The following is a 20,089-nucleotide window of genomic DNA, read 5'->3' as shown; positions in this document are numbered from 1 at the left end:
GCTCAGAATCCCATGAAGGCTAACAGAATCCTTTGAGAATGTTGGAAGAGTTATGACAATTGGACATGAATCTGACAGAATCATAACGATGCATTTTAAGGACACAAACAAAACACCACACATCCAAATAAGTTATATAGCTGTTCCAGGTGAGCAAGGTCAACATCAATAGTGATAAATCATGTTGACAGCAGGCACTCTTGAAATGATATGATAATAATGGCACTTTATCCCTGTGGTCTTTCTCTCCCCAAAACCCCTACCCCAGTCTCACCGTGAGAAAAGCACCAGACAAATTCCAATGTGGAGCATCCTATGAAGTGTCTGACTAGCACTCCTCAAAATTATCAAGATCTTTTCTTTCATAAGGAAAGAAAAGTCCGAGGATCATCACAACCAATTAGGGAGAAACTAAGTAAATCTGAATAAAGTATGCACTTTCGTTAGTGATAACATAATAACATTGGTTTATTCATTATAATAAATTATGCTACTAATATTAGATATTAATAATGAGGGAAACTCTTGACCTTTCTGCAAATCTGAAACTGTTCAAAAAATAAAGTCTATCTTTTAAAAACATTCTCTTTTCCAAACTGATAATATATATTTTTTTTGGTCATTAGTAAAACATATACCATAAAAATTTAGACAATGCAAAAAGGAAAAAGGGGCCTTTCTGAAACTATAAATACCCTATAATTCTACCATATTCAGATAACCAATCCCAAACTAAACAATTGTGTGTATGCGTGTATCATTAGACCATACATGGTATTTTTAGCTGTGTTAAACTCAGTAACGGTTCCCAAAGATATCCAAGTCCTAATCCCTAAAACTTATGAATGTTACCTTATGTGAGAAAAGAGATTTTTGTAGGTATAATAAAATTAAGGATCTTGAGATGGGGAGATTATCCTGGATTATCTGAGTGTGCTCTAAATGCAATCACAAGTATCCTTATAAGAGGAAAGCAGAGAGGTATTTGACACGGAAGCCAGAAGATGTTGTGACTGGGCCACCTGGGTGGCTCAGTCAGTTAAGCGTCCAACTCTTGGTTTCAGCACAAGTCATGACTTCTCAGTGGTGAGATTGAGCCCCACATGGGGCTTCACTTTGAGCATGGAGGCTGTTTGGGATTTTCTTCCTTTCCCTATGCCCTCCCCCCCATTACCTCCTGCCGCTCATGGTCTCTTTCTCTAAAATAAATTTAAAAATAAAAATAAAAGCTGTTTAAAAAAAAAAAAAGAAGAAGAAGAAGAAGATGATGATGATGTTGTGATGGTGGAAGCAGAGAAATCTGAAAATACTATGCTGCTGGCTTTGAAGTTGGAGGAAAGAACCATGAGCCAACCAAGAAATACAAGAAATGCAGCCACAGAGGCTGGGAATAGGCAATAAAATGAATTCTCCCCTAGAGTCTCTCAAGGGAGTATAGTCATGGCAACACCTTGGTTTTGATTCAGTGAAAAGCAATTCAGGGGATGCCTAGGTGGCTCAGTCAGTTAAACAACTGCCTTCAGCTGAGGTCATGATTCCAGGGTCTTCAGATCAGAGTCCCGCATCAGGCTTCTTGCTCAGTGGGGGGTCTGCTTCTCCTCCTGCCTGCTGCTCCCCCTGCTTGTGCTTACACGCATGCTCTCTCTCTCTCTCTCAATCTCTCTCTCTCTTTCTCTGACAAATAAATAAATAAATAAAATCTTTTTTTTAAAAAAAAGGCATTTCAGACTGACAACCTCTAGAACTCTGAGAGAATAAATTTGCATTGTTTGAACCATCAAGTTTGTGGTAATTTGTTATAACAATTATAGGAAATTAATACAGTAACCTTAAAGACCTTTATTTCTTCTTTTTCAGTTACCTGCATATATCCCTTGGACAATTATTTCCATCAGTGCTCTCCTTCTTGATTTGCTTTTTGGGATTAACCCTCTTTCATATATGCTCAAAATATTTTCCCAGTTAATTCTCTATTAACTTGTTTTATTGGTCAAAACTATCACTCTTTTTTCCTGTTGGTGTCATGCTTAAAATATAATTTTCAACCCAAAGAATACAGAATTCCTTATCTTCATTTGCTTTTAATATTTAAAAAAACAAAGTCTCCAATTTCTTTTCTTCATTACTAAGAATCATGTAAGGTTATACATCGCTATACCCATGTCCCTCCACACTTCAGTCCCTGGACTAGCATCAACACCAAAACTTGGACAGAGAATAAATATCACGGAGGGAGACAGGAAACTTCCTGGAGACCCCTAACCATACTCATACCCCCTATATCAAGTCCCCTCAAACTAAATGAGTTACCTCCCGTAAAGAAAAGAGTTTGGCAAACATTTGTTAAACTATACAAAACAGGCAAGCTCACCTTATCCCTGGTAAGGTGACGACAAGGTGGATCTCAGAAATGGGAAAATGGGGAAACAGTCAAGGGTAACAGTTACTCTTACTTCTCAGATACTTGTAAGATTTAACTAAAGGTCTTCTTTTATTTTTATTTTTTAAAAAGTGTTTTTATATCTTCAGGTAGCTATTTTGAGGCAGCATGAGAATAGTTATACCAAAATTTCTCATAATTGGGAGGAACAGTAGTTTTATAGAAACAGCAGTGCTCCCAATATGACATTATATATTAATTAATTGATATGTATATTCTATCTGCTTTATACTTTGCAATTTTTAAAAATGCCAATAAGTTCTTTTATAACTTAAAGACATATATTACAAAATAATTTTTTTACTTACATTGAGTTGTCTGAAAAGGTATCCTTGAACTATTTTAGTGACTAAGTTCTACTGAAAATATAGGATCCACCTATAGATCTAAACAATAAAATTGTACTGAGATGTTGAGACTGTTCTTTCTAAATATATATGCTTTGAACAGTTGATCATGGAATTAATTTCCTTATAGTAAGTACACAGAACTATTTTAATCACAGTAAAAAAATTATTATTGGTATAATTTCTTTCAGATTGAGGGTGAACTTTTTAAATGGCAAGGAATCGCTTAAATCAATGGGGACCTGACACATAGAACTTTACACACACACACACACACACACACACACACACACACACACAGAGTTTTTTTTTTTTAACTGCATAAAAGTAAAGTCAGGCTACCCCTGCAGAAAACTTTCCTACTGCCAAAAACAGAAACCAAAAGCTCCTAACTATATTGCCTCTAGGGGAGATTAAAACTATGCCTATACTTCTAAAAATGTTAATTCATCAGAGTTACATGGAGCTTTAACACATTTGGACATCTAGTTATAACATTCTGCTTACAGATAATAAAAAAATTCCCCTTGCCAGTCTGAAACTTTCACTCTGGACAATAAAAATAAATAACACAGAAATTACTTTACACAATAATGAAAGTCATACACAAATCCCCAAATACCTCTTCAGGTTTTAGGGGTTTTTTTTTAAGATTTATATATTTTTTTGAGAGAGAGAGGGAGCATGCAAGAGCGCACAAGTGGGAGGGACAGAGGGAGAGGGAGAGAATCTTAAGCCGACTCGAGCTGAGTGAGGGGCTGGATATGGATCTCAATCCCATGATCCTGAGGTCATGACCCAGAGATCACAACCTGAACTGAAATCAAGAGTTGGCTTAACCAACTGGGCCAACCAGTGCCCCAAATACCTTTTGTTTTAAGCAGTATCAGAGTCCTTTAGACTAGACTAAGTCTTCAAACTGTTTATTAAATGTGTATGACACATGACACTGAACTACACAATATACACAAATGCAGATTTTACTCCCCTTTTGAAGGGTTCTCCCCATGGTGTTCTATAAACACAATGACACAAAAGGGGGACAGTGGGAAGAAGGGGAGAAAGGGAGAACCTGAGAGAGTGATTAATTTTCCAAACATAAGCAGTGAAGATGTTTGACACATTTCAAAAGGCAAAGTTTTCAAGTATCTGGGGGTTTATTAGTCATTTTAGTTTGCTATTTGATGAAATTATCAAAACAAGGCAGATAAAGATGGTAGAAAGTTAACAGAAAGTGGTCGAGCTCACTATCTCCCTCAGGATTTTGACAGATCATTTACATTCCCTCCAATGGAAAGAGTGTCAGCCCTGAGTTAAGAAATGGCAAAGGAGACACCAACAATCCTGGATAGTATTTACTATGCCCAAACAATTGGACATGACCTAATTATGCCTGTACTTGGGTTAAGTAACCAACCAGCTGCAACTCAATCTTCATTAAAAAAATATAAAATAAAATAACACACCCCAAAAGTTCTTTTAACTCACTCCCTCTGAACAATCACAGCCATTACCATTGTGCCCTATACTTAGAAAGTTCTCAATAAATGATGCCTGGATTGTTTTTAATGCACTGGAAATCCTTGCAGTCCACTCTGAGGGCTCATCTACATTTTCTGACTGGTACATTAATTCAATGAATTCTTAATTCGACACACACAAATTGAGCATTTACTACATGCCAAGCATGGTGCGTGGGTGCAGAGCACACCATGACAAATAGAATAGACCAGTCCCACCCTCCTGAAACTTAGAGAACAAAAAAACAGATGGTCAAAAGCAAGCAACAATTAACTACAAAATGACAAATGAAATGAGAAACACAAACAGGATGACAAGATAGGGAAGCGGGGAAAGGAGTAACCCATTGCGGTGGAGTCATCAAGAAAGGTAGGAAGACATTCAAGCTGACAGGTGAGGCTGCTCAGGTAGAAGACCTGGGAGGAGTGGGAGGAAGTCACTCTAGTCTGAGACACCAGCTCAAATCTAGGGTAGCAAAGAACTTGTTCAGTCAAAACCCTAAAGGAGGGGTGTGGCTGGAGAGCAGTGAATGAGAGTGGGGGGTGCCCTGGACTAGGTTCCACCTGGATGTGGGGCCTGAGTGCCTCAAGCTTTGTGGACCCGGTAGATTGGGGTTTCATCCTCGGGGACACATAAACTCATGGACGGGAGCTAAGTAGGGGAGTGTCATCATACAACTTCGTTTCTTTTTTAAGATTTTATTTATTTATTTGACAGACAGAGATCACAAGTAGGCAGAGAGGCAGGCAGAGAGAGAGGGGAAGGGAAGCAGGCTCCCCCCCAAGCAGGGAGCCTGATGCGGGGCTCAATCCCAGGACTACGGGATCATGACCTAAGCTGAAGGCAGAGGGTTTACCCCACTGAACCATCCAGGCACCCCACAACTTCATTTCTAAAAGGATCACTCTGCCCTAATTCAAAAAACATGCTGTTAAACAATTAATTCTGAGACAACTGGGAAAATGTGAACACTGATAATATATTTGATGACTACTGTTAATTTTGTTAGGTGTGATAACAGTCTCATGATGCTTTTAAAAAGAGATCTAGCATTTATATTTGTGTGCTAAATGATACCATATAAGACATATAGATTAGATAATAGTTCTGTATCAATGTTAATTGCCTGACTTAATCTCTTAAAAAGGTAATTCTGTAAGAGAACATCTTCGTTTTTATGAAGTACATATTGAGATATTTAAAGGTAGAAATAAATTATGTCTAGAATATAATTCCAAATAAGTAAGGGGTGGGTTATAGATGAAATAAAACTGGCCTTGGGTTCACAATTGTTGAAGGTGAGTGACGAGCACAGGCAAGTTCAGTTTGCTATCCTCTCTGCTTTCTGTACATGTTTGAAATTTTTTATATTCAATTCTTTAAAAATAAGATAGCTTTGGCTGCTGATTGGAGACTGAGTGGGGTGCCATTGGGAAGGGGGTAAGTGGGTGCCTTTGGGAAGGTGGGAGGACAGAGAACAAAGGAAGCAAGAAAACAGGTTAGGCTGCCCTTAAAGTAATTTGGGCAAACGTGAGACTGCCTTGAGCTAATTAAACAGAAAGGAGAGAGTGAAAAGTGAAGAGATGGGAAATAAATTCTGGAGGTAGACATCATCAGGCTTGGTATCATGGAAGTTAGGGGAAAAAGAAGGAATCAAAGAGGTCTCCTGAGTATCTGGCTTGAGCAAGTGAGTGGAGATGGGGAAACCCAGGAGAGGACAAGGTTTTAGATGAAGAAGGCAGATGAGTAACACGAGTTCAGTCTGTAACACGTGCATTAAGGTGTCTGGAAACATCCAAGTGAGCGATCACATAAGCAATGACTGGACCGATTTCCCATTACAACTATTGAAACAGCCCCGGACAGAGCAGCAAGAGCAGTTGCCACGTGCAAAAGAGCACTGACGGAGGAAGTGAGGAACTCAGCACAGGGAGCAGGGTCCCTCTGGCTTTCAGACACAACCCAGGCATTGCCAGCTGGGGCTGAGTGACAGAGAAGCTCCTGAGTCCGCAGAAAGGGCAACCACAGTGGCAAAGGCCCTGTTCATAGGGATTCACCAGCCATTCATTTTGCCGCCAACCAAAGTTGGAGGAAGTCTTCTTCCTCCACTGGGCTTCCTGGGAATATGAGATAACTAGATCAAAGGGAGACTAAGAAGCTTTCCTTCAAGCTACAAAATCCTGTCAGTCCTCCTCCATGGGCGAAAGAGAGCATTTATGGAATATATGTACCCTAACTCTAAATGTACATATACACTCTGTCCCCCAATAACCTTACATAAAAAACTTCTCATTTTGGAAGTTCCCAATATAGTCACAGACCATTAAAAGACACCTAAAAGTACAAAAGACAATGCAAAGAAGAGCAATTCAAGTAGTGACAATACAGGTGAAAGACACTAGGGATACGGCTCAGTCTTGGCTTTTTTTAGAGAACTTGATTTCCGTTGACTAACTCCATTAACTTTGACACACGCGTTTTCATCATGTAATATCTCTGAAACCAGGATGCACCTTAAAACTGGCAGCAACTTTGGCCTAGATCAAAGTTCTTAAGGAGAGGATCTACATTTGCTTCTGCCAATTACGTGAGGGCACCACCAATCTGATTCACTTAACATTAAATGACCTGCTTGAAGTTGCTTGGGCCACACTGATAACTAAAATTCAGACTACAAACCAGCTTGTTATTCAAACTCTTAAGAGTGTTAAAAATGCAAACATAGAACCCATTGATTCCATTCCTAGGTATGTAGGAAAGACTTATATATTTATTCCCAGCAGCATTATTTACAGTAGCCAAAAACTGGAATCTGTCAACTTGTGAATGGATAAACAAAATGTGGTGTATCCATATATTTGAATATTATTCAGCCATAAAAAAGAATGAAGTACTGATACACAGTACAACATGAATGAATTTCAGAAGCCAAATACAAAAGGACACATATTGTGTGATTCTACTTATATGAAACGTCTCCAGAGATAAATCTAGAGACAGAAATTAGATTAGTGATTGCCTAGGGGTGGGGACAAGAATGGGGAATGACAGTAAAGGGGCACAAAGTGTCTATTATTTCAGGTTATATAAAGTGCTTTGGAAATAGATTATAGTGATGGCTATATAACTCTGTAAATATGCTACACTTAATTGTACACTTAAAATGGGCAGTCTATGGGACATAAGTTAGCATTGCAAGAGGGCTGTTTAAAAAGAAATTATCGGGGCAGAGAATTTCATGAGAGGTTTTTCTTTTCCCCCCCTCCTTAGTACTAGGATTGAAATACACAAGCTCTGCTACCATGTCCTCCTGCATGACAGTTTCCTTTTTCTTTCCTTTATGCAAGGTCTCCTATCAAATTCTTCTGGTTTTTTTTTCCCTCGGTGGCATATGAGATAATGACAGAAATGCCATTGTAGGGGTGCCTGGGTGGCACGTCGGTTAAGCATCCAATTCTTGATTTCAGTTCAGGTGCTGATCTCAGGGCCCTAAGATGGAGCCCTGAATGGGACTCCACACTGAGCATGGGGCCTACTTAAGATTCTCTCTCTCCCTCACCCTCCACTCCTTCCCCTCTGCTCACATGCTCGCTCTCAAAAAAAAATTTTTTTTTTATTTAAATTCCATCTTCAAACAAAGTAATTGTCAACCTGGTTGAGAAAAGGCAGGTGGGCTGGGGGGAGCAGTTCCTCTCCAAATCTGTATTGCCTAAGAGGGGAGAGTTGGGCCAAACAAAATCAGAGAAACATGAAAATAAACCCAAATCTGCCTGGAGTTACTATTTATAAGTTCACCACTATGAAGAAAATATTAACTAGATGTTTTCCAACTAGCATTCACTGACTTTCACCTTAAATAACCTTAAACAGTGCAAACTAGTTGATCACAATTAGTTGATCTAATCTAATAAGAAAAAACAAAATGACCTTAAAAACTTTATCCCATTGTAATCTACAATTACAGTTCAAAAGAGAAAGTGTAAAGAAGGAAAAAGTGTAAAGAAGTGTAAAAAAGGACACAGTCCCGTGTCAGGCTCGCTGCTCAGTGGGGAGTCAGATTCCCCCTTCTCTGTCTCTGCCTGCCTCTCTGCCTACTTGTGTTCTGTCTGTCAAATAAATAAATAAGATCTTTTAAAAAAGGGGAAAAAAATGCTGTGCTACAAAATATTTTTATTTCCATCGTAAGCTTCTTATCCTTCGGTTAAAAATGTCTATTTCAATTTCTGGAGGTACGGATAAACTCACAGTCATTCTTGCACATGAACACATTCCTCCCCACTGCATCACATTGCCTCAGGACTCGATTCAACACATCCACATTTCTAGGTAAGGATAAATTCAAAAACTTAATAAGATGGTATGGAATATAGGAGATCACTGCTGCAAACACATTACACCTGCGTCTAACAGTCTTTGAGTAAAAAAGAAAATCTTAATTAACTAGTACCCCCATCAGGGCCCTCCTGCTAATTAGATTTTTGTTCCATGGCCCACTATGGTTTTTATGAAAAAGAGATTAATCAAAAACACTACTAGTCATGGGGGCACATAGGTGGCTCAGTGGGTTGAGCATCCAGCTCTTGGTTTCCACTCAGGTCATGAACTCAGGGATCCTGGGATCAAGCCCCATGTCGGGTTCCACACTCAGTGGGGAGTCTCAGTGAAGAGTCTGTCCCTCAGCCCCTCTCGTGCTCTCTCTCAAATAAATAAATAAAATCTTTAAAAAAAACAAAAAAACTACCAAGTCACAAAGATTCCAAGTGGTTAATCTGTGCTCTCTGTGCGACAGAGGCCAAGTATCCTCGGTGACCCATCTTCACTTGGTCCACAGGTGTGTCGGGTAATTCTGGTATCCCTTAAAACCCAGAGCCAGTGCCAGGCTCCTATTCCCATCTCTCTTTTGGAACCCCTGAAACATTTTATTTATTCTTTGTGTATCATATCACAGTTAATTTATATACAGACTCTTTTTATACCCACCACTCTACTGTCAGAGATGGTGGTTGTGCCGAGAACCATGAAGAACACACCAGCAGGGAATTGTTATATCAGGAAGCAAGACCGCTAATCCCTCTGGCAAATTTCTGTAGATCATAACATGGGTCTAATTTACAGTCCCTCCCCAAGAGGTCATTTCCTTATGCCAAGCAAGTCAGAAAGGTCCCAAACAATTTTAACTTTTAAAAAGGACCCATTCAATGTGCCACTAATCATTAAAGAAAAAGTCTCTTCTTTCCCTTCCAGTTCTAAATGGAGGAAATGTTTGTATGATCTAGCAGTTTGCAAACCTAGCAACTTCCCAAAATAGTCAGTTAAAATAACACAGTGGTTACCACAAAGATTCAGAAGTAGAAAAATCTATGTCTGCAGTGGTAAATCCATTAAGCAGAAAAAGAGAATAGGAAATAGTTTTCTTTAGTGGCAACAACCTAAGGCCTCCCTCATCTGTTAGCTTGCATCTCTTCATTAGAAATTCAGGCAAAAATATTCACAGGAATAAATTAATCATCAGGTTGGCATGGGGACCATATCTTGCTCACTACTGGCACTAGAAACATGAAACCAAAATGTGTGGCTCAATCAGCATGAGGAAAAAGAGCTCTACTGAGTTTAGCAGCTAATGGGTCATGAAAGGAATGTTATGGCATCACAAATTTAAGAGGAAACAAGAGAAAAATATTGACAAACTGAAATAAGGACAATCTAAAAGTTCACACGCATACAAAAAATAACTGAAGAACTGTTGACAATTAACATGTATTTGTAATCACAGGGAAAACAATTTGTTAAGGGAAAAAAGACTGAATAATGGATTACTTCTGCAATATTTTTAATTTCACAAAGGGTCAGTAATGCAGGAGACTTAAGTAGAGAAACACCACATTCTGTGTTGAGGAAATAAAAGGAACCATCCAAGTGAGGTTTCCCCATGAATGAAGTATATCCTATTAACTTTCAAAATGTCATTTTAAAACATTTCTGGTGATTCTAAAATTCCCTTAATATATGTGACACAAGTCTCTACCTTCTTAAATGGAATATATTTGATATAATTTAACCATTTTTCAACATCTTAAAGACAGAATTATGAACATGATCTTCTCATTGGAGACTGAACATCAATCAGGATTGGGGGGGGGCGAGGGAAATAGGAAGATACCAATATTTACTGAGTACCTACTATGTGCTTTACTCCCATTATCACACTTAAATTTCATTTTATTTTCCCAAATCTATGGAAGGATGAAGAAACTGAGACTCAGAGAAATTAATTCCATGCCTCCCAGACAATAAATGGGACATTGGGACTGAAGTCCAAGTTAGCCTGTCAAATCCGAGGGCTGGCCTCTCCAGAAAGATACATGTAGTTGTGCACACCTAAGCACGGTAAAACCCTCAGGTTGTGCTTTGGAGTACCATGACTGTATGACACATTTTCTTTCTTCTTTCACTGTCATTTCTTGTCACAATCAACAAACTGACCTCTAAAGCTACCTCCTCACCACACTTTCCGGAATTCCAGCAAAATTATACCAAAAAGCAAAGTTTAATAGAATCAGGTTAAAATTAATTGTAATCAAACTCTGAATGGAGGCCATTACTACAAGTAAAGGGCAAGATTTTTAGAGCATGAACTCTATTATCTACTTTGGCCTCCCATTCTGGCTTTGGACTCTATTTCAAAAAGATGAGGTTCTCTCTTAGGGGATGTATTACTATAATATATCTGGTGATATATTACTATAAGGTGTTACTACATACCAGAACATGTACCAAGAACATTTTGGGAACATTAAAAAGGAAACACAAAACTGTTTAAGAGACTGTCTTAAAGGATGCAAGAAATAACATACACCAGAAATCTAAAAGATAAATTCCAGAATGGGTAAACCTTTGGGTTTGCTAACCTATGCAGGACAGGGAAGTAAAAATTAAAAGAAGAAAGAAAATGCTTATGGATATATACAGCCAAAGAGAGGCTGGAAGAGGCAATGAATGAAAAATAAAATGCTAGATACTTCAGAAGTTGACGTGGTGTTCAAAAGCATCACCATTACAGAGGTCATTGTTAGGACACTGTTCTTTTAAAAACAAGTCATACTAATATTGAAACACCTAAAACAGTTGAACAAAGAGATTTTTTACACAAACACAGACACACAGATGAAAGGAACACAACAGAAAGCTTAGAAACAGAGCACCATTATTTTAATGAATTTATTATTTGATAAAAGAAGCATCATACATAAATTTTCTTTCTTTCCCAAACAGCTAATGGTGTTGGAATAGTAGGCTAACAATTTTAGGGTTGGCATGAGATAGGGATCTAAATTAAATCCAGCTGCATTAAGTGCAAGGGTTTTTGTTTGGTTAGTTTCTGTTTGTAGTTCAACTATACCTTTACTGATTTTCTGCCAACTGGATCTGTTCATTTCTGAGAAGGGCTTTGAAGGCATCAACTATAATAACAGAGTCATCTACTAGTTTTTGCCTCATATACTCTGATGCTCTGTTGAAAGACACATACACACCAAGAATTGTCACATCTTTCTGGAGAGCTGATCATTCTACCATTATGTGATGTCCTTCTTAATCTCTGATAACTCTCCTTACTTTGAAGTCTGTTCTGTCTGAAATTAATTTGGCCGCTCCTGCTTTTTTTTCATTAGTGAGCTTGGTATATTTTTCTCCATCCATTTACTTTTAATCTATATGTGTCTTTATATTTACGGTGAGTTTCTTACGGACAACATGTAGTTGGATCATGTTTTTTGACCCAGGCTGATAATCTCTGTCTTTTAATTGGCCCATACAGACCACTGATACTCAAAGTGATTATTAATATGGTTGGATTAGTCTCTAACATATTTATTACTATTTTCTATTTTTTACCCTTCTTTGTTCCTATTTTGGTCTTCTACTCTTTTTCTGCTTTCTGTGATTTTAATTATTTTATATGATCTTGTTTTCTCTTCTTTCTTATATATCAGGTATATATCTTCCCTTCTCTTGGTGGTTGCCCTAGAATTTGTAATACCCATTTATGACTAATTCAAGTCTGTTTCCAAATACTCTCTGTTCTACCTTCACAATAATTTTATAAATCTAAAACTATTCCAAAATAAAGAGCTTATTTTTTAGTCCTAATCACAATTAACTTTTTCTTTTTAAATCATATAAACAAACTTTTATTCAACAATATAAACATTAAAGCTTTTGGAAAACATAAAAGTGTGTAACTAACATAAAGAAAAATAGAAATTAGGGAAAATATTTAAAGCAAATATAACAAAAGGTTGAGCCTGGTGGCTCAGTCGGTTAAGCAGCTGCCTCTGGCTCAGGTCATGATCCCAGGTTCCTGGGATTGAGCCCCACATCCGGCTCCCTGTTCAACGGGGAGGCTGCTTCTCCCTCTCCCTCTGCCTGCCTCTCTGCCTACTTGTACTCTCTATCTCTGTGTCAAATAAGTTAAAAAAAAAAAACCTTTAAATAAATATATATATATTAAACAAAAGATTAAACTGTATATCTGTTTTAATGTTCATAAGTATGTAAGACAGAGAAAAAATTAAACATATAAAAGAAGACTAGACCTTATATAAAAGGAAATACAATGTGGTAAACCATGGTAATAAAGAAAAATTTTTAAAACATAAGCAATTAGTTATTATTTGAGTAGCAAAACCATTTCAAATAGCACCCAGTGGTGATGTTACTTTTTTTTTTTTTTAAGATTTGTTCATTTATTTGAAAGAGAAAGCAAAGGTGATCAGGGGGAGGGGCAGAGGGTAAGGGAGAGAGAGAATCTCAAGCAGGCTCCTTGCTGAGCATGGAACCCTCGCGACCCTGAGATCACGACCTGAGCCAAAATGGAGTCAGACGCTCAATCACTGAGCCACCCACGCACCCTGTGATGCTACATTTTAAACCACTTCACTTACACAGTATTGGTAACCACATAAACTGATAATAAAACTCTTTGGAAAGTATTACGGAATAAACTGTGTCCCTCAAATTCTCGTGCTGAAGTCCTAACCTCCACTGTAATGGTGTTTGGAGACGAAACCTTCGGAAGATAATTAGGTTTAAATCAGGTCCTGAGAGTAGGACTCCCATCATGGGATTGGTGCCTTTGTAGGAAGAGGACTCTGTCTGTCTGTCTGTCATGTAAAGACCCAAGAGAAGTCAGCCATATGCAAGCCAGGAAGAGTGCTCTCACCAGAACCTAACCATACTGGCACCCTGATCTCAGACTTCTAGTCTCTGGATCTATGAGAAAGTTGATTTCTATTATTTAAGCTACCTAGTCTATGGTACTTTGTTACAGTGGCCCAAGCTGACTGATTTGGAAAGGCAATTTGAAATATATTTGGGGCACCTGGATGGCACAGTTGGTTAAGCCACTGACATGGTTTCACTGACATGATCTCAGGGTCCTAGAATTGAGTCCCCCTATAGGGCTTTGTACTTAGCGTGGGGTCTGCTTTGGGTTCTCTCTCCTTCTGCCCCTCCCGCTCATGCTGTCTCTCTCTAAAATAAATAAATAAAAATTTTAAACATATTGCATATAATAATAGAGCAATAAAAATCTCTATCCTTTATAATCCAATAATCCTACATCTGTGAAGTTAATCTTTGGAGATAATTAAAAACATGACAAAGCTATATACATGAAAATACTCATTACTTAGTTTTAAGTTTTTAAAACAGTTAACAACCTAAATGTCTAGCAAAGGAGAAATGAATAATTGTGGTGTTCCACTTGATCTAATAGGATATCATATAAAATCAGTACAAAAATGACACAGACTTACAGGAAATGCTTGTAATAAAATTGTGTGCACACCAAAAGCGAAATCCTCAATATGAGGTCACACATGTAAACATATGTGAACAAGATGTCATAGGGTTGGGTATAAACAAATAAAGTTAAATTTGTTGGAAAACATTTCTTCTTTTGTTTTAGTCGAATTAAGGTTATAAGAAATAATACTCAAAAATAGATTTGCTAGTAACTCTAAATAGATTGTTTCTTAAGCATTATCACATCATAATTTTTGAATTACAGAGCAGTGATCTCTTTCTGGGAGTAGTCACAACTCTCAAAAAATAATAAAGAAATATTTACACATTTTACATAAGAGGGCCATCAATTTTTCTTTACTATATATTTTTATCATGTTACTACTCACATAGAAATGGTTTCCATTGCATCTTCAAAGATGTCCTAGAGGGGAACAAAAATACAGTGAGTTTCCCAGGAATTAAGAACTCCAAATACAGAGAAAATGAGTATGTACTGAACTGCAGGGGTGAGAGTTAGGGGACAGTGTGGGTGGGATGCAGTAAATTCACTCAACTTTCACTAACGGCCTGTCTTCCTAAGAAATTGAGCAAATGAATTTTAGTGAGGTTTAATTTTTTTTTTTTTTTTTAATAATTAAGACTGAGAAAACTAGCAATCACACTGGGCTTCTTTGAAGAATGTGAATTCTTTAATGGAATTATTTTTCACTCCTCAATTTCATTCAACCATATACAGAATAAAACAACACCTGGATTTACACAATTTAGTCTTCTCTTGCTCCATGGCCAAGTTAGCATCCTCTGGGCCTTCATTTCACATCCAGCTCCACCAACCTCCTGGCTAGTCTTCCTGCCACCAACATTACCCAGGTTAATCGTACCAGAGAAGACAGCCCTTTCCCTCGTGCCACTGGCCTGCCTGTTCAAAAGCTACAACAGGATAAAACCCAAGTGCATACTAATATGCACTTATAAAGCCACACACACACCTCACACTGATACACACCAACACACACTCAAACTCACAGTCATGAACACATGTGCACACAAATTCACATCCATTCACAAGCTTACACGCACATAGAGCTCCCTCATGGCTGTGAAAATCCAATGCACGCTCCTCGTTCAGATATTTGGGAACTCCCACAACTTAGTCCGCTCTTCAAAGCATCTTACTCCCTATGTCTGTGCCACCACCACCATACCCAAGCACAGGACCTCACTGGTCTCCCCACTCCTATGACTGACACCCTCTATCCAAGTCTTCACACATCAGCTGTATTCTTTCCCCTCTTTTCATAAGCTCATGTCATGTCACTGTCCTAGACCTCATTACGAGCTTTCCATTGCACTTAACAAAAAACCCGAACTCCTTCCCATGATCTACAGAGCCCCAGATGGCTTACCACCCTCTGACCACCTTTCCAGTGACCTACACTCTGGCCCCATTTCGTGTGCAGGTCTGTCTTTCTCTTCCTTGAACAAGCCAAACTCATCTCACACCTCTCTTCACCATGCTCTCCTTCCTAGAATGCTCTTCGCCCAACTCTTCCTGTGGCTGACTCAATTCTCACCCTTACATACCCAGCTCACAAGGAGAATGTCTCTAATAACCTCAATTAAAATTACTGAGAATAGCAGCTTATAGTTTCTCATCATCTGATTTATTTCATTCATAAAATTTATCAAAATCTGTAATCATCTTGGTTACTTCCTTGGTTACAGTCTATCTCCACCAGAGCAGGTTCTTACTTCCTATGACTACAGAAAAATCACCAGGGCTGGGCACAGTAGTTGCTCAATAAATTCAAGTGACCTAATGAATGAGTAAACTGAGCTCAGCCCATCAAGGCACTGATTACATCACCTCACTTATAGCTATGATGCAGAAATGAGGAAAGAGAGTTATAGAACTTTTCCCTTATGTGACAATGGGTACTAAACAATGTTTAGACTACATCAAGCTCTACATTTAGACAAGAAACGGAAAAAAATGTATAAACACTAAGAACAAACAACACTGTAAGTAGTGGTAGAAATTCAGACTTTGGGATCCCTGACCCACTCATCTATTACATTGGGAGTTAGGTGGAGTCAAGGGCAACCCAATCTTAATCACACTCTTCCTGCAGCAAGCAGAAGTTTAAAAACCAACTAGAAGAGAAATGAGCTAGTCCTAAACAAAAGAACCTAAGCCAAGAGCGAAAAGATGCTTCTCTGGACTCTATTAAAAATGACCAATTAGTGGGGAGCACCTGGGTGGCTCAGTGGATTAAGTGTCGGCCTTTGGCTCAGGTCATAATCTCAGGGTGGTGAGATCAAGCCCTGCGTTGGACTCTGTGCTCAGATTCTCTCTCCCTCTCTCTCTGTACCATTCCCCCCAACCCCGCACACATTCACTTTCTCTTTATCTCTAAACAAACAAATAAATAAATAAATCTTTTTTTTAAATCCTAATTATAAATAGACTCCTTTCTCCAAATCAAAGTTTGGTATCACAGATTCTGTCACTTTGAATTCTAGCACAATGTCTTACATACTGGCACACAAGTTATCTATCATGCAAGAGGCTACAGAGAAGGAGATAAATCTGCTTTCCAGGAACCCCAATCTATTGTGATAACATCAGACATCAACTCACAGTCCCTCTGGCACCACCGTTACCCCAACCTGGGCTGACCTTTCCCAATTAAGGGGGAATGTAAAGGTCACACTCCTGGAAGGCTACTGGGCATCCTTCCCCTCCTTATAAACCTCTACCCAAACAGGGCACACTGAAAACACGGAAATACTTATGGAGTGACCTGCAAAAGGTATAATTCGGAAAGTCATCTCCTAATCTCAAAGGAGCTAAGGCAGGGCACCTGGGAGGCTCAGTGGTTAAGCATCTGCCTTCAGCTCAGGTCATGATCTTCGGGTCTTGGGATCAAGCGCTGTGTCAGGCTTCCTGCCCAGCAGGCAACCTGCTTCTCCCTCTCCCTGCTCATGCTCTCTTCCTATCTCTCTCTCTCAAATAAATAAATACATAAAATCTTTTTAAAATATAAAATAAAAAGTAATAAAAGGAGACAAGGCTTTATTCTTATGCAAGAACTACTCCCTCGGAAAAATAAAAACTGAAGTATATCAAATAAGAAGTCATCTTCATTACAATAACATCTCTACTTTTGTCATCTGCAGAGTTCCCTAAATAAAGCGTACTATACAACATGATGACCATAGTTTACAATACTGCCTTGTAGATGGGGAAGTTGCTATGAGAGTAGATCTTGAAAGCTCTCACCACACACTTGCAAGGGGACGGACAGTGTAACTAACCTTATTACAGGGCTCATATCACAATAAGTACATGTATCAAATCATTAGGTACCCTTTAAACTGACACAATACTAAGTGTTAATTACATCTCAAGATAGAAGTTGGAGAATTTTTTTTTTAAAAGAATGTGAGAAATCTATTCTTTCCATTTAGATGAATAATGAAAATTGAATAGAATATCTCCATGAGGAATGGAAAAAGTCAGGATGCCTGGGTGGCTCAGTCAGTTAAGCATCTGCCTTCAGTTCAGGTCATGATCTCAGGATCCTGGAATCAGTTCCACTTTGAGCTCCCTGCTCGGCAGGGAGTCTGCTTCTTCTTCTCCCTCTGCTAACTACCCCCTGCTTGTGCACTCACTCGCTTTCTCTCTCCCTCTCTCTGTGTATTTGTGTGTGTGTGTCTCATATACATAAATAAAATCTGAAAAAAAAAAAAAAAAAAAAAGAAATGGAGAAAATCCACCAGATTTCTAGGGTATTATTCTAATAAACTAGAGATGAGAAAGAAAGAGAGAAAAAGAACTTCGTCTATGATAGACAGACAAAAGGTGAAATTTTTTTTATTTAAAAAGAGGAAAGGTAGGGCGCCTAAGTGGCCCAGTTGGTTGAGCATCTATCTCTTGGTTTGGGCTTGGGTCATGATCTCAAGGTCATGAGATCAAGCCTAACCCCAGGTTCCCATTCATCTAGGAGTCTGCTTAAGATTATTCCCCCCCATCCCTCATGGGGCACCTGGGTGGCTCAGTGGGTTAAAGCCTCTACCTTCAGGTCATGATCCCAGGGTCCTGAGATCGAGCCCCCACATAGGGCTCTCTGCTCAACAGGAAGCCTGCTTCCCTTCCTCTCTTTCTGCCTGCCTCTCTGCCTATTTGTGATCTCTGTCTGTCAAATAAATAAATAAAATCTTTAAAAAAAAAAAAAAAGACTCTCCCTTCCTCACTCCTGCGCCCCCTACCCTCTGCTCACATGTGCTCTCCCTCTCTCTCTCTCTAAAATAAATAAATGAAATCTTTATATTTAAAAGAAGAAAGGTAAAGAGCAGTACTAAGATTGAACAAGTGCCTATAAGGTGCCAAGCATTTCACAAAAGTTATCTCGCTTGCTCCTCCCAATTCACAGCAAGTAAATCCGGGTAAATCATAGGTAATTACCTGATCAATATTACAGGGAAGGAACTTGGATTCAATCTCAGATCTTTAACTGCCAGGTATTTTTTAATGTCCAAATTATCCACAACTTGCAACTTAGGCAGTTGCGCAAGAGAGGTAAGAGGATGGGAGGGGAAGGGACAGCATATCTTCTCAAAGTCATACAGCAGCATTGTTGACTAATTCCTCCCAGGGACTATCTCATTCTCTAGGAGAATATCCTTGTGCTTGACTTGACTATTTACTATCCGATTAGAATGCAGGCACTGTGAGGTTACATATTAACTTCTAGATTTCTCAATAGCAGGAAAACCTTATAGACTATAGTTTTATTACCCTGCAGGACCTTACCTGGGTTTACATATGACCTGTAGCAATCTTAATCTACCATTGTTTTTTAAGCCTATAAATACCCAGTTCCTCAAATACTCTTTGAATCAGTTTGCCATCTCATTGGTTCTCCCCACTGATGGGTCAAATAAAACTTTGACATGTTCATTTCATATCTTTGTGGGACTTATATTTGTAATTTCTGGAAATTATACATGAACAGTGACAACACCCTCTTTCCCTAGGTACGTGCAAATATGGTTTCCCAGATCTGTGGGAAAACGGATGTGGATTCTGCTGGGGGAAGACACACCAGCAGTCACAGACCTCTGCTCAGACTTCCCGTAACACATACCCAGGAGTCAATGGGTTCCTTTTCCTTCTGTTTCTCTGCATTTTGACACCCAGCTCGAATTCTACCCCTCTTCTGCTGCTGCCTTGGGAGCTCTCTTCCTCTGTGGATTCCCATCAAGCCTTTCAGGCCCGGCATTAGATCCAATAGTCAACAGCCTCCCACCCAGCACAATCCACATATATTCTCCACAGAGCATACCTAGATTTCTCTACCTATGGTCTCTTTGTTTCTCCACTCACCACTAACTTCCCCGTGCTTCTCCACTGCTGATGTTTATTTCCCCAGTGATCACAAGCTATTTCCCTTAAACTTTCCAGGCCTGGGTAGGCTCACCAGGTGGACTCCAGTGGAAACACATATAATCACGGAAGCATCCAGAGTTCTTCTGGTTGAAAGACAGTAAGAGAGGAGAGATCATGCTGCTGATAAATATGACATGCTCATAGGAAAGCCGCTGTGTTTGGTTTCCTCCTGGAAGGCTGCTACATGTGCCTTCCCCAGGCCCATGCTGGGCCAACCCTGAGGAGTGGCTACCCTTGAGCACAGTATAACAAATGCTTATTTGACCCACATCTGGCTCCTAATGGTGCATTGCCTCAAAATGGCACCTGACTTTTTCCAGAGCCTATCTTGTCTTCCTGGCTGGAGTCAAGGGCCATCGTACTCCTTTTGAATCCACTTTATAACCCAGAATACCACTTTGCACTTCATAGACTCAGCAAATAATCGTTGCTGACTGGCTGGCTGAGCGCCCTTGTCTTAAGAGGAAAGGTCCTTACCTTGAGAGGTTTTATTTTACAATTTAGCAAATGGGCTAACCCTGT

The 20,089-nt window shown here is 39.0% G+C and overlaps 1 protein-coding gene across 1 annotated transcript in view; it reads right to left on the bottom strand.

The window, feature by feature from the left end:
• TTC39B (tetratricopeptide repeat domain 39B) overlaps positions 1-20,089 on the bottom strand; it is a 131,963-nt gene that overhangs the window by 79,407 nt on the left and 32,467 nt on the right. The window contains 1 exon segment of the mRNA XM_059141122.1: positions 14,502-14,536. Within this exon segment, the coding sequence (XP_058997105.1) occupies positions 14,502-14,536 (35 nt within the window).

Source organism: Mustela lutreola, chromosome 12, assembly GCF_030435805.1.
Source record: "Mustela lutreola isolate mMusLut2 chromosome 12, mMusLut2.pri, whole genome shotgun sequence".
NCBI classification, from domain to species: domain Eukaryota; kingdom Metazoa; phylum Chordata; class Mammalia; order Carnivora; family Mustelidae; genus Mustela; species Mustela lutreola.
The sequence above is the reverse complement of the archived record's forward strand: the minus strand, read 5'-3'. Positions and strand labels throughout refer to the sequence as shown.